The sequence below is a fragment of the Entelurus aequoreus genome, linkage group LG11 (genome assembly GCF_033978785.1).
Source record: "Entelurus aequoreus isolate RoL-2023_Sb linkage group LG11, RoL_Eaeq_v1.1, whole genome shotgun sequence".
NCBI lineage: Eukaryota > Metazoa > Chordata > Actinopteri > Syngnathiformes > Syngnathidae > Entelurus > Entelurus aequoreus.
In genome coordinates, this window is record NC_084741.1 from 32575680 (window position 1) to 32588697 (window position 13018).

The 13018-nt window shown below is 44.3% G+C and overlaps 1 protein-coding gene across 3 annotated transcripts in view; it reads right to left on the bottom strand.

Moving 5' to 3' along the window:
* The window catches only part of brd9 (bromodomain containing 9), a 14616-nt gene continuing 1598 nt past the window's right edge, over positions 1–13018 (bottom strand). For 2 of the 3 annotated variants that reach the window (XM_062063013.1, XM_062063015.1), the window contains 12 exons: positions 11571–11715; positions 11388–11498; positions 9593–9768; positions 9321–9453; positions 9159–9234; positions 8980–9075; positions 7921–8053; positions 7711–7822; positions 1108–1164; positions 923–1028; positions 468–638; positions 1–374 (listed from right to left, as the gene is read on the bottom strand). In XM_062063013.1, coding sequence (XP_061918997.1) covers positions 292–374; positions 468–638; positions 923–1028; positions 1108–1164; positions 7711–7822; positions 7921–8053; positions 8980–9075; positions 9159–9234; positions 9321–9453; positions 9593–9768; positions 11388–11498; positions 11571–11715 — 1399 coding nt within the window. In that variant the 3' untranslated portion in view covers positions 1–291. The remainder of the gene's footprint in view (positions 375–467; positions 639–922; positions 1029–1107; positions 1165–7710; positions 7823–7920; positions 8054–8979; positions 9076–9158; positions 9235–9320; positions 9454–9592; positions 9769–11387; positions 11499–11570; positions 11716–13018) is intronic. The other variant, XM_062063014.1, reaches the window with a different exon arrangement.

Sequence of the window (13018 nt, forward strand, 5' to 3'; positions counted from 1 at the left end):
TCACCGTGCTGCCCGTTATCTGCTTTATTTTTACAAAATTAAACAATTGAATGGACATCCTCTAAGTCTGAGAATTCAATAATTTTTTTCAGGGGTTGTAGTAAACCAGATATATTTATAAATACAGAATCATTTAATATTCCTGTTGCACTCATTAAAAAACATAAAATAAAACAGTCTGTACAAAACTTTGAGGCTGGATGCTTATGTAATGTCCACAGTATTGGACTTCCGAGTCCAACTTCACAGTGCACAGTGCTGTATTCTTGATGCAGCGCAAGCCAAGCGTGATCAGTTGTTGGCTGGGCTCTCTGACTCTGGTGACTGCAGGAACTCGTAGGGGTCATGAACCATCTCGGACTGTGACGGGCTCCCTGTCAATCAAACAAAACCCTTTTAGTCGATGACAACACATGCGTCATTCTTATGACCAAATAGTGACCCCGTATTAGAAAAATATCCGCTACCGAGGTGATGCTGATCCCTCTCTGAGGCGTTAGAGAGGGATGACAGGTTGGATGAAGGCCTGGAGCCGACTCTATCCACCTGAGCTTCCTGAAACTCCTGCAGGAGCTTGTCAGCGTCCTCAAAGTGTTGCTGGCCTTCCTCATTTCCTGGCTCCTTCTTCACGCCCTTACCTGTGTAATAATAAAAAATTAAAAAAGCACCGTAGGAAAATAAGCAAGTTATTTCTGCAGTTGTGTAAGACACACAAAGATCACAGAAATGCTGTATGCAAGCAAGGCCAAACACAATAGAGGCTATTAACTGTAATTTACTTCCTTATTCTTGTCATATTGGAGAACAAATACAAATACGGCGTTGTTTTTTGACTGGACAAGTGACAATACTGACTTGCAACATTGGTAACATAATAACATTACATCATATTTACGAAGCATGAAAATAGATACACAATGACCTATTGTGTTGAGCATTGATATATCCAGAGACATGTCAGGATAGTTCTTCAGTGACATGAAATCCAGCACTGAACTGCTCTCCCCCAGACCAGTGCCGTCGACCATCTAGAAGGGAAAAAACACAACTTGAGTCAAATCCGGTGTGGGTAAAACATGGATGGAGTTTACCTGAGTGCAGCCCCACCTGTAAATCACAGATGCCGGTCTTGGTTTCGTCAGGCTTCAGCATCATGTTTCTTTTCTGAACAAGCAATCATGGGTCAAATTGTGGCCAGGGTAGAGTTGTGGATTGATACAGTAAGTACAGTGTCATACACTTTTTATTTTATTTTTTTACATCCCTCACCTTTCAAAAGGCATTTTACAGGGCAACCTCTATTCACAAACCCCTCGTTGCTACGGGCCACAGACAGAATAAAAATATGCTTTGGTGTAAGAACCCTGTCTCCGTATGAGAATGTTTCATCCACCCATTGTGAATCTCGCAGCACAGCCATTTTGTGCCCGGCAGCACCGTGATTTTGGGTGGGCTGATCGCTCTGCAGTGCTCATTCAGTCAGGACAGCGCTGATGTGCTACTTTGTGTGCCTTTTAAGTGATTTTTTTAGCTCTTTTACAGCATTATTTCTAGTTTTGCTAGATCAATATGAGTCAAAAGAAAGCAATGGACAAGCGATGTGTGGTTTGAAACATTCAGTAAGCATTCACAGCGTTGTCAACACAAGCCCCCATCCCCCTTCCCTTCTGCTGCACACAAAGATTATTAACCAACAAGGTAAAGTAGATTTTATTTTTTTATTCCTAATCCTTGTAGCGATGTGGCAGTTAAAATTAAATTAAGGAGTGATGTTAGGGATATTTTTACTTAAAAATATAGTAGAGGTGAGAATCTTTGGGCATCTCACAATTTGATTACAATTCAGGGGCTACGATTCGATTATATATCGATTTATACATCTTTATTATATTGTATATTATTATCATATTGTATATTATTATTATATTTTTAAAAGGTATTACATTTAATTATTAATATTATAATATGTCTAAAAGGCTCCTCCTTTGGCTACTGGCGTATGCTGTATTGTGTCATTTACGGTTTTTGGATGTTAGTGCACAAAGCATAAATAGACAATAACGTATTTTTCGGACTATAAGTCACAGTTTTTTTCATAGTTTGGCCGGGGGTGTGACTTATACTCAGGAGCGACTTATGTGTGAAATTATTAACACATTACCGTATAATATCAAATAATATTATTTAGCTCTTTCACGTAAGAGACTAGATGTATAAGATTTCATTGGATTTAGCGATTAGGAGTGACAGATTGTTTGGTAAATATATAGCATGTTCTATATGTTATAGTTATTTGAATGACTCTTACCATAATATGTTACGTTAACATACCAGGCACGTTCTCAGTTGGTTATTTATGCGTCATATAACGTACACTTATTCAGCCTGTTGTTCACTATTCTTTATTTATTTTAAATTGCCTTTCAAATGTCTATTCTTGGTGTTGGGTTTTATCAAATAAATTTCCCCCAAAAATGCGACTTATACTACAGTGCGACTTATATATGTCTTTTTCCTTCTTCATTATGCATTTTCGCCTGGTGCGACTTATACTCAGAAAAATACGGTATATATGGAAAACTAGATATGTGACATCATATCCTGGTCGTGGAACTGTGGACCAGCTCTATACTCTCGGCAGGGTCCTTGAAAATGCATTGGAGTTTGCCCAACCAGTCTACATGTGTTTTGTGGACTTGGAAAATGCATTAGATCATGTACCTCTGGAAGTCCTGTGGGGAGTGCTCCAGGTATATGGGGTATCAGACCGTCTGACCATGGCGTCAAAGTTTGGTTCACATTGCAATAAGTCTAACCCGTTTCTAGTAAGGCTTGAGACCACCAGGGCTGTTCTTTGTCACCAATTATGTTCAAAACTTTTATGGATAAATTATATGTAGGCGTACTCAGGGCTTTGGTGGCTGCAGGATGAGGTCTCTGCTTTTTGCAGATTATGTGGTCCTGCTGGCTTCATCAGGCCATGATCTTCAGCTCTCCCTAGATCGGTTCTCAGCTGATTGTGAAGCGACTGGGATGAGAATCAGCACCTTTTAAGTCAGAGTCTATAGTTTTAGCCCAGAAAAGGGTGACGTGCCATCTCCGGGTTGGGGAGGAGATCTTGTCCAAAGTGGAGAAGTTCAAGTACCTTGGAGTCTTGTTTACAAGTGAGGGATTAGTGGATCGTGAGATAATCAGGCAGTCTGCAGTGATGCGGACACTGCATCCGTCCGTTGTGGTGAAGAAAGAGCTGAGCCGAAAGGCAAAGCTCTCAATTTACCGGTCAATCTACGTTTCTACCCTCACCCATGGTCATGAGATTTGGGTTATGACCGAAAGGACAATATTACGGGCACAAGCGGCCGAAATGAGTTTCCTCCATAGGGTGGCGGGGCTCTCCCACAGAGATAGGGTGAGAAGCTCTGTCATTCGGGAGGAGCTCAGAGTAAAGTCGGTGCTCCTCCACATCGAGAGGAGCCAGATGAGGTGCTTAGGAAATCTGGTCAGGATGCGCCCCAGATGCCTCCATGGGGAGGTACTCAGGGCACGTCCAACCGGTATGAGGCCACGGGGAAGACACAGGACCTGTTAGGGAGACTACTGTCTCCCAGCTGGCTTGGGAAAGTCTTGGAATACCCCGGTAGGACCTGGACAAAGTGGCTGTGGAGAGGGAAGTCTGGGCTTCCCTGCCTAGGCTGCAGCCCTCGCGACCCAACCCCAGAGAAGCAGAAGAATATGGAACGATGGATACATATGAGAACTGTAGTGGCCTGCTAAGTGAAAAAATAAATAAACGTCCCTACTTAGCGAGCAGGTATCCCTTATTTAATTGTTGTGCCTTCTATAACTAAAGAATGTTCAGACACTTTCGCCCCAGTCGCCATAAACTTGCGGCTCAAAGACAGTGTTGTCTATCTGCTTCATCATATCTATGGCTGAGAGTTTTGCCAGCCGCACTGTAAGGATATTATTGTCTCTCCTGATTTATTAATTTCTTTTTCTTTGCTGGTTACTCTTTGCTGTAAGACAATTTATATAAGCTTTCTGTGGAAGTGTACTATCCATCCATCCATCCATCCATCTTCTTCCGCTTATCCGAGGTTGGGTCGCGGGGGCAGCAGCCTAAGCAGGGAAGCCCAGACTTCCCTCTCCCCAACAACTTTGTCCAGCTTCTCCCGGGGGATCCCGAGGCGTTCCCAGGCCAGCCGGGAGACATAGTCTTCCCAACGTGTCCTGGGTCTTCCCCGTGGCCTCCTACCGGTCGGACGTGCCCTAAACACCTGCCTAGGGAGGCGTTCGGGTGGCATCCTGACCAGATGCCCGAACCACCTCATCTGGCTCCTCTCGGTGTGGAGGAGCAGCGGCTTTACTTTGAGCTCCCCCCCGGATGGCAGAGCTTCTCACCCTATCTCTGAGGGAGAGCCCCGCCACCCGGCAGAGGAAACTCATTTCGGCCGCTTGTACCCGTGATCTTGTTCTTTCGGTCATAACCCAAAGCTCATGACCATAGGTGAGGATGGGAACGTAGATCGACCGGTAAATTGAGAGCTTTGCCTTCCGGCTCAGCTCCTTCTTCACCACAACGGATCGATACAGCGTCCGCATTACCTAAGACGCCGCACCGATCCGCCTGTCGATCCGCCTGTCGATCTCACGATCCACTCTTCCCTCACTCGTGAACAAGACTCCGAGGTACTTGAACTCTTCCACTTGGGGCAGGGTCTCCTCCGCAACCCGGAGATGGCACTCCACCCTTTTCCGAGCGAGAACCATGGACTCGGACTTGGAGTTGCTGATTCTCATCCCAGTCGCTTCACACTCAGCTGCGAACCAATCCAGTGAGAGCTGAAGATCCTGGCCAGATGAAGCCATCAGGACCACACCATCTGCAAAAAGCAGAGACCTATCCTGCAGCCACCAAACCAGATCCCCTCAACGCCTTGACTGCGCCTAGAAATTCCGTCCATAAAAGTTATGAACAGAATCGGTGACAAAGGGCAGCCTTGGCGGAGTCCAACCCTCACTGGAAACGTGTCCGACTTACTGCCGGCAATGCGGACCAAGCTCTGGCACTGATCATACAGGGAGCGGACCGCCACAATCAGACAGTCCGATACCCCATACTCTCTGAGCACTCCCCACAGGACTTCCCGAGGGACACGGTCGAATGCCTTCTCCAAGTCTACAAAACACATGTAGACTGGTTGGGCAAACTCCCATGCACCCTCAAGGACCCTGCCGAGAGTATAGAACTGGTCCACAGTTCCACGACCAGGACGAAAACCACACTGTTCCTCCTGAATCCGAGGATCGACTATCCGGCGTAGCCTCCTCTCCAGTACACCTGAATAGACCTTACCGGGAAGGCTGAGGAGTGTGATCCCACGATAGTTAGAACACACCCTCCTGTTCCCCTTCTTAAAGAGAGGAACCACCACCCCGGTCTGCCAATCCAGAGGTACCGCCCCCAATGTCCACGCGATGCTGCAGAGTCTTGTCAACCAAGACAGCCCCACAGCATCCAGAGCCTTAAGGAACTCCGGGCGGTTCTCATCCACCCCCGGGGCCTTGCCACCGAGGAGCTTTTTAACTACCTCAGCAACCTCAGCCCCAGAAATAGGAGAGCCCACCACAGGTTCCCCAGGCACTGTTTCCTCATAGGAAGACGTGTTGGTGGGATTGAGGAGGTCTTCGAAGTATTCTCCCCACCGATCCACAACATCCGCAGTCGAGGTCAGCAGAACACCATCCTCACCATACACGGTGTTGATGGTGCACTGCTTCCCCTTCCTGAGGCGGCGGATGGTGGTCCAGAATCGCTTCGAAGCCGTCCGGAAGTCGTTTTCCATGCCTTCCCCGAACTCCTCCCATGTCCGAGTTTTTGCCTCTGCGACCGCCGAAGCCGCACACCGCTTGGCCTGTCGGTACCTGTCCGCTGCCTCAGGAGTCCTATGAGCCAAAAGAACCCGATAGGACTCCTTCTTCAGCTTGACGGCATCCCTCACCGCCGGTGACCACCAACGGGTTCTAGGATTACCGCCACGACAGGCACCAACTACCTTGCGGCCACAGCTCCAATCAGCCGCCTCGACAATAGAGGCGCGGAACATGGTCCATTCGGACTCAATGTCCAGCACCTCCCTCGTGACATGTTCAAAGTTCTTCCGGAGGTGGGAATTGAAACTCTCTCTGACAGGAGACTCTGCCAGATGTTCCCAGCAAACCCTCACAATGCGTTTGGGCCTGCCAGGTCTGTCCGGCATCCTCCCCCACACTCGCAGCCAACTCACCACCAGGAGGTGATCGGTAGAAAGCTCCGCCCCTCTCTTCACCCGAGTGTCCAAAACATGAGGCCGTAAATCCGATGACACAACTACAAAGTCGATCATGGAACTGCGGCCGAGGGTGTCCTGGTTCCAAGTGCACATATGGACACCCTTATGTTTGAACATGGTGTTCGTTATGGACAATCTGTGACGGGCACAAAAGTCCAATAACAAAACACCGCTCGGGTTCAGATCCGGGCGGCCATTCTTCCCAATCACGCCTCTCCAGGTTTCACTGTCGCTGCCAACATGAGCATTGAAGTCCCCCAGTAGAACGAGGGAATCACCCGGGGAGCACTCTCAAGTACTCCCTCGAGTGAATCCAAAAAGGGTGGGTACTCTAAGCTGCGGTTTGGCGCGTAAGCGCAAACCACAGTCAGGACCCGTTCCCCCACCCGAAGGCGGAGGGAAGCTACCCTCTCGTCCACTGGGTTGAACTCCAACGTGCAGGCTCTGAGCCGGGGGGCAACAAGAATTGCCACCCCAGCCCGTCGCCTCTCACTGCCGGCAACGCCAGAGTGGAAGAGAGTCCAGCCCCTCTCGAGAGAACTGGTTCCAGAGCCCTTGCTGTGCGTCGAAGTGAGTCCGACTAGATCTAGCCGGAACTTCTCCACCTCGCGCACTAGCTCAGGCTCCTTCGCCCCCAGCGAGGTGACGTTCCACGTCCCAAGAGCTAGCTTCTGTAGCCGAGGATCGGACCGCCAAGTGCCCTGCCTTCGGCTGCCGCCCAGCTCACATCGCACCCGACCTCTATGACCCCTGCTATGGGTGGTGAGCCCATTGGAGGGGGGGACCCACGTTGCCTCTTCGGGCTGTGCCCGGCCGGGCCCCATGGGGACAGGCCCGGCCACCAGGCGCTCGCCATCGTGCCCCACCTCCGGGCCTGGCTCCAGAGGGGGGCCCCGGTGACCCGCGTCCGGGCGAGGGAGATCTGGGTCCTTTGCTTTTATTTTTCATGGAGGTCTTCAAGCTGCTCTTTGTCTGATCCCTCACCTAGGACCAGTTTGTCTTGGGAGACCCTACCAGTAAGTGTACTAATTATTTATTATTTTCTTGTTTCACTACTTCACTTTTAAGCTATCTTAGCGCCGCGGTTAGCATGCGCTCCTCTCTGTGTGTCCGCGCTAATCCCTGCTAACACATAACGTTAATAGAATGTTAGCTTATGGTTCTCCAATGAATAGTTCGAACCAAACCTAGAACTAACATTTAAAGAACATTAGCATTAATTCCGCATTTTAGAACCATCTCTATTACTTTATTTAACATATGTAAATAATCAATGTTTGGACATTTGTCCTTCGATTCATGTTTCGCCCATGTTCTAATCCCGATGCATCGGAGAATCAATAATTTTCCCACCTCTAACATTTAGTGTGTCTTATACCTGTCTGATCTGATTGACGGCTTTAGCGTGATCGCCTGCTGTCATCTTATCCAGAAGCCCGTCGACCCAATGCTTGGTGACACTTCCACAGTCCTTGACAAAGTCCAGTATGCTTAGCGTGGGAAGAAAAACAGTGTAAGTTGAAATTGGTGACAGTTTTATCACTACGGAATGTCAACTTTGCATCATGCGGCATTTTCCCCGTTCTACCTTAGAGCGCATTGTACTCCTGTGTCGTCTCCATACGCCGAGCACAGCAAGTCTGACTCATCAGGTGTTAAGGCAGGAAAGACTGAGTTCTTCTGAACGGTTTGAATGTTGTAGGCACTGCTCAGGAACGTCACTATAAAAGAAGTACAATGCATGAATGTGGAAGTTGTTCTTAGCAGGGAAAGAGTAGTTTCTTTTAGGGCTGGGTGATAAAACGACACAATCGATATCAGTAAAAAATGCGCTCAATATTTTTTTTACTTCTTCGATGGAAGAAAGCGAAAGTTGGGAAGCAAGGTTGGCTGCGTAAACAAAGGCACTCGCTCTCTGGTAACCGAGCAACGCAGGAAGTGATCACTAATTCGTGGGAGTGACACACCAACAGCTAATCAGGTAATCAGGTAACAGTATAAACTAATAAGTTTGGTTGTGGGTTGCGCCATCTTGTTGTCTCACGTTTGATTCTTTGCATGGAGTGAGAAGAGAAACAAAAAAATATTGCTGCAGAAAGCAATGAAATTGTGGATAAAACAGGAAAAGTCACCTCGACATTATGGCAGTTTTTTAGATTTTTTAAAACGGACCTTAGTCAGACCAAAGGCCCCACCAAAACCGGTAATACCACACCACCTGAGCCACGCTCACAATTTACAGCACAGTCGTAACGTCAATGCACTAAACCTGTAGAAAATGGTTCTTCCCAGGTTTATCTATGTTTCAATTTTCACACTTTGCACTATTTTGTTATACTATTAGGCATTTCTTATGTATTCCTTATTTTTGTACCTTCATTTTAAGAGGTTATTGTTAAGTGTTCAATGTCATTTTAGGATATTGTTTACATTGATTGTTTGAGTGTTTTCCATGGTTGTGTTCACATGTCCTTTCCTTTCTGCCTAGATAGCTGAGGGAATTACAATTAAAGGAAGGTTACAAACATATCTACATTTAATATATTTTTCTTCTGGTCTTAATTTTCCATAGCCATAGAGTCATAAAAAACAGCAATAATTATTAATATCGACCAATATAAAACACTTATATCATGATATATTTTACCTTTGTGTCTCCTGTCATCCTTGAAACCCAGTGTTGTTAATCCAGGGAGAAGCTTGTTAGATAGCGAACTCAGGTCCACTTTGTGGGTCTCCTCCTCTGCAATAGTGAGGACAACAGTGCTATTTTCCTGTATTTCACATTGAGAGAACATAAGACGCAAACATGCACTTGTTCAAAACCTTCTGCGTCAGGATCAAGTTGATTGACAACGGTGTACAAAAGAGAAGTGTCTGACTCCTTGCGCAGATAGCCTATCTGAAAGCACGGAGCAGACAAAACAGTTTAAATAATGTTGTTGCACTGGAAAATAACAATTAAAAAAAGCAATGTTAGTCAAAAACCTTAGAGTTTGGCATGTATCTGTTAATCCGATCGCGGGCTTCATCTGCAGAATGCTCCACTAGAGCCAGAACGTGCTCCTCTGCTGTGCTGTCAGTCAAACTGCAGGCGTTCCCCTCTGGCTCAAACAGGTAGCTGCAAACAGAGAAGCCCTAAGATGACTCCATTCCTTTATTTATGGAGGGTTAAGTGTCTATACTCTGCTTTCTAAAATACACTGACCAACACATTATGCACTGTAATGTCAGATGTAATGGAAAAAAAAAAGACTTACTTCATGTCTTTAACAGGTTGTTTTTTAGACTTTTTAGCCGATTCCACCGGGATAGGAATGATCTCTGGCGGAGGTAAATCGGCTGTAAGTTCTTCATCTCCTAAAATGGCTGCTTGCTGTGTGAAGTCCATGTCCTGCATGAAAGACATGCTGCGCTTTAGAGCCAACAGACGATCCTGTTTAAAAAAACCCGAGAAACATTAGCACTACACAGTAACATAAATTATCTTGTTACAGTATACAAATATATTAACATATACATTTGTGCTGTCAAATTATTATTATTACAATTAAGTATATATTTTTTTAAATCAGATCAGTCAAACTTTTAGCATTTTGATTAAGCACAATTAATTGCAGGTTGTGTAATTTAAATTAACTTTCAAAAAGATGTATTTTTACAAAATTGCAATTTTATTGTCAGAATATTATACAGGAGTATTTTTAAATATTTTTCTTCAGTAAACTTTATTTGTTAAAAACTTGCAAACAGTTTTATATGGAGTACCGCCTCGGTGTACTCTGTACTTTCTCCTCAATCATCTGTGCACTGACGTATGCATCGACCTGATCACTGACCATAGAACATACAGCCCACCTTTCACGTCACCGTTTGTGGTTTAGGAAAAGTAGCATGTGGGCTCAAAATAAATTGCTTGATGAATCTGTGTTTCCACATGATTAATGTGGTAAATGTTTGTGATTAACCACATTAGTAAATGTGTTAACTTTGACAGCCCTAATTAACAAATACACATGCATATAATAATACATATACAGTCAAACCTGTGTTAGCGGCTACCTGTCTACAGCGGCCGTATACATTTCTCCAGCAGAAAAAAGTTTTGTTATAAACCTTGTCCACAGCAGCCATCTGTTTAGACGCTGCCAGGGTTTGCGTCCCAGAATATTCTGTATAGCAGTCACTAGTATAAAAATGTGCTACAATAATGCATGGTGTTGATAAATCGAGTAATACGCCTAAATTCCACCAAGTGTATTTGTGCTTCGGCTGTGCTCCAAGTTTGCTGGATGCTTTGCCAGACAGCAGTAGTGACGACAGGAACAATATCTTGCTCTAAAAATGTGCATATTCGCATGAGACAATTGGTTTGTGGGTTAAATTTACCAAGAAACTGGGGAAGCAGAAGAGGGTTGAATTTGTCTTTTTTTTCCCTGATTGTTGTGCTATAAACATTTATCTACTATTAAATAGTGTTTAATTCTGAAAATCAATTAGATTTATTTTCTTTATATCTTGTACTCCCTGCCAGGGTTTGCGTCTACTGCCTCTGATAAGTTATTTTTTTTACTGTTTTTAGCATAAGCTTGCCACGATATGAATTGTTTTGTGCTCTCTTCCTTAATGTTTACCGGTAAGTTACACTTTAAGTACACATATATGTGACAATTTACAGCACCGAGCACCGACTTTCAACAAATCACCAAGCAGCAGCTCTCTACTCTCGCTGTCTCAACAAATCATCGCCATTACTCAACATCTCACTGCTGGTGTTTAGTAATCCAACATCTACCATGACATCAAGCTTCAATGTGTGAGTTTGTTGCGGCCACCTGGCTATAGTTGCCACTTTTGTGGTTTCCCTTGAGTAGTCACTACAGACCGGTTGACTGTATAAATTATTTAGACTAAATTATTGACTACTAATTAAGACTTTTGATAGGCTTGAGGTTATATAGAATTTGACAGAGAGGTTAAAAAGGGGTTCATTGGCTAATTATTTTCTAATTGAAATAAGAGGTGTGTATCAATGCATTCGTGCCAACTCATTACCTTGCTCATCATCTTAAACCCTGTATGGAGAAGCTTCTTGGCAGACTTGTAGTACACGGTCTCTGGTCGGTTATACACCGTGGCATTGTCACACATCAGTTTAAAGTCCGCCTAAAGAACACAATGCGTTTAAACAACATTCACTTGTGTGTGTTTACATCCCTCCATGACATCTTATCTCACCTTAAATTCCGTCACTGTGTTGTAATCATTGTTCAATATCTTGTCTTTCATGGTGCTGAAGTCCATCGGATGCTTGATGATCATTGAGTAATTGGGAGCGATGGCGTCTGTGACTGGGAATGCAAAGAAACCATGGGGGTCTTTTCTTTGGGGAGAAAAGATGAAAGCGTGTTGAGGATAGTCCGGTTTTGAATGCCTTGCTGAGACAATATTTTTAATGGCTGAAACTGGATGACATTGAATGCTCTTGTTGGAAAGCTACATTATATGCCACAGGATCAACATATTTTTTTTTTTTTTACCAAAAATGTAATACCACCACCGGATCCTTAGCATTACTGATTAGTTTAAAAGAACAGATCTCACAATTACAAATTAAATTAAAATACAAATTGTTGTGACACCTGGAGAGGATGACTGGCTTTCGGGTTGTCAATCGTGCCTGCCGGGCACACACACAAAAGCAGACCCAGAAAAGCGACCAACAAGTTGCAGTAGATAGATTTAATTTATCTTAAAGGGACATCACATGTAACATGTAAATATGGGAGATTATAGCCAGTGGCAAATTGATGTTAGAATTAATACAAACACATTTTAAAACATGACTTCTCCAGGGTGTACCATGAATTGATTTATGTGGACCCCGACTTCAACAAGTTGAAAAACTTATTCGGGTGTTACCATTTAGTGGTCAATTGTACGGAATATGTACTGTACTGTACAATCTACTAATAAAAGTTTCAATCAATCAATCAAAAGCCTTCCGCCAGAGTGCAGCTGTGATAGGCTCTAGCCTCCCACGACCCCGAGAGGGACAAGTGGTAGAAAAATGGATGGATAGGCATTCAAAACATAGTACACAGTTGAACATTAAACAAATGTAAAATTCCAAGATGTAAGTGCCTAAAGTGCTGTTGTAGACACTCTTTGCCACACATTTACCTTGTACAATATACAAATACATAAAACAATTGATAAAATACAAATTTCATGATATACACAATGATACTTCTATTTTATGCCAGTATTCTATAAACTTTGATGTATTAAACTGTAAATCCAGCACAAGGTCTAAATACTTACAAGTCTTGGACTACCCCAAGTTTTGTTCCAACTAAGCACAAATCCATCTGGATCAGTTTCAATACTTGTTTTTTCGGAGAACATGCACACTGACTTGGTGACATTAAGGTCTAAATGGGAGCGTTGCAACCAACTTGATACCTCTGACATCGGGTGAGCCTTTTTTTTTCAGCATATTTTTAAACGGCAAGGTATTTCAAATTGACAATTTTTGTGGTATGTCATTGATGTACATACTAAATAATAATGGGCCCACGATTGGAACTTGTGGCACACCATGCTGTTGTTATGATAGGCTACACATTCAATGATAGCTAATGTTAGTACTGTAATGCGCGTGCGGGTGTGTTACATTGGGTGTA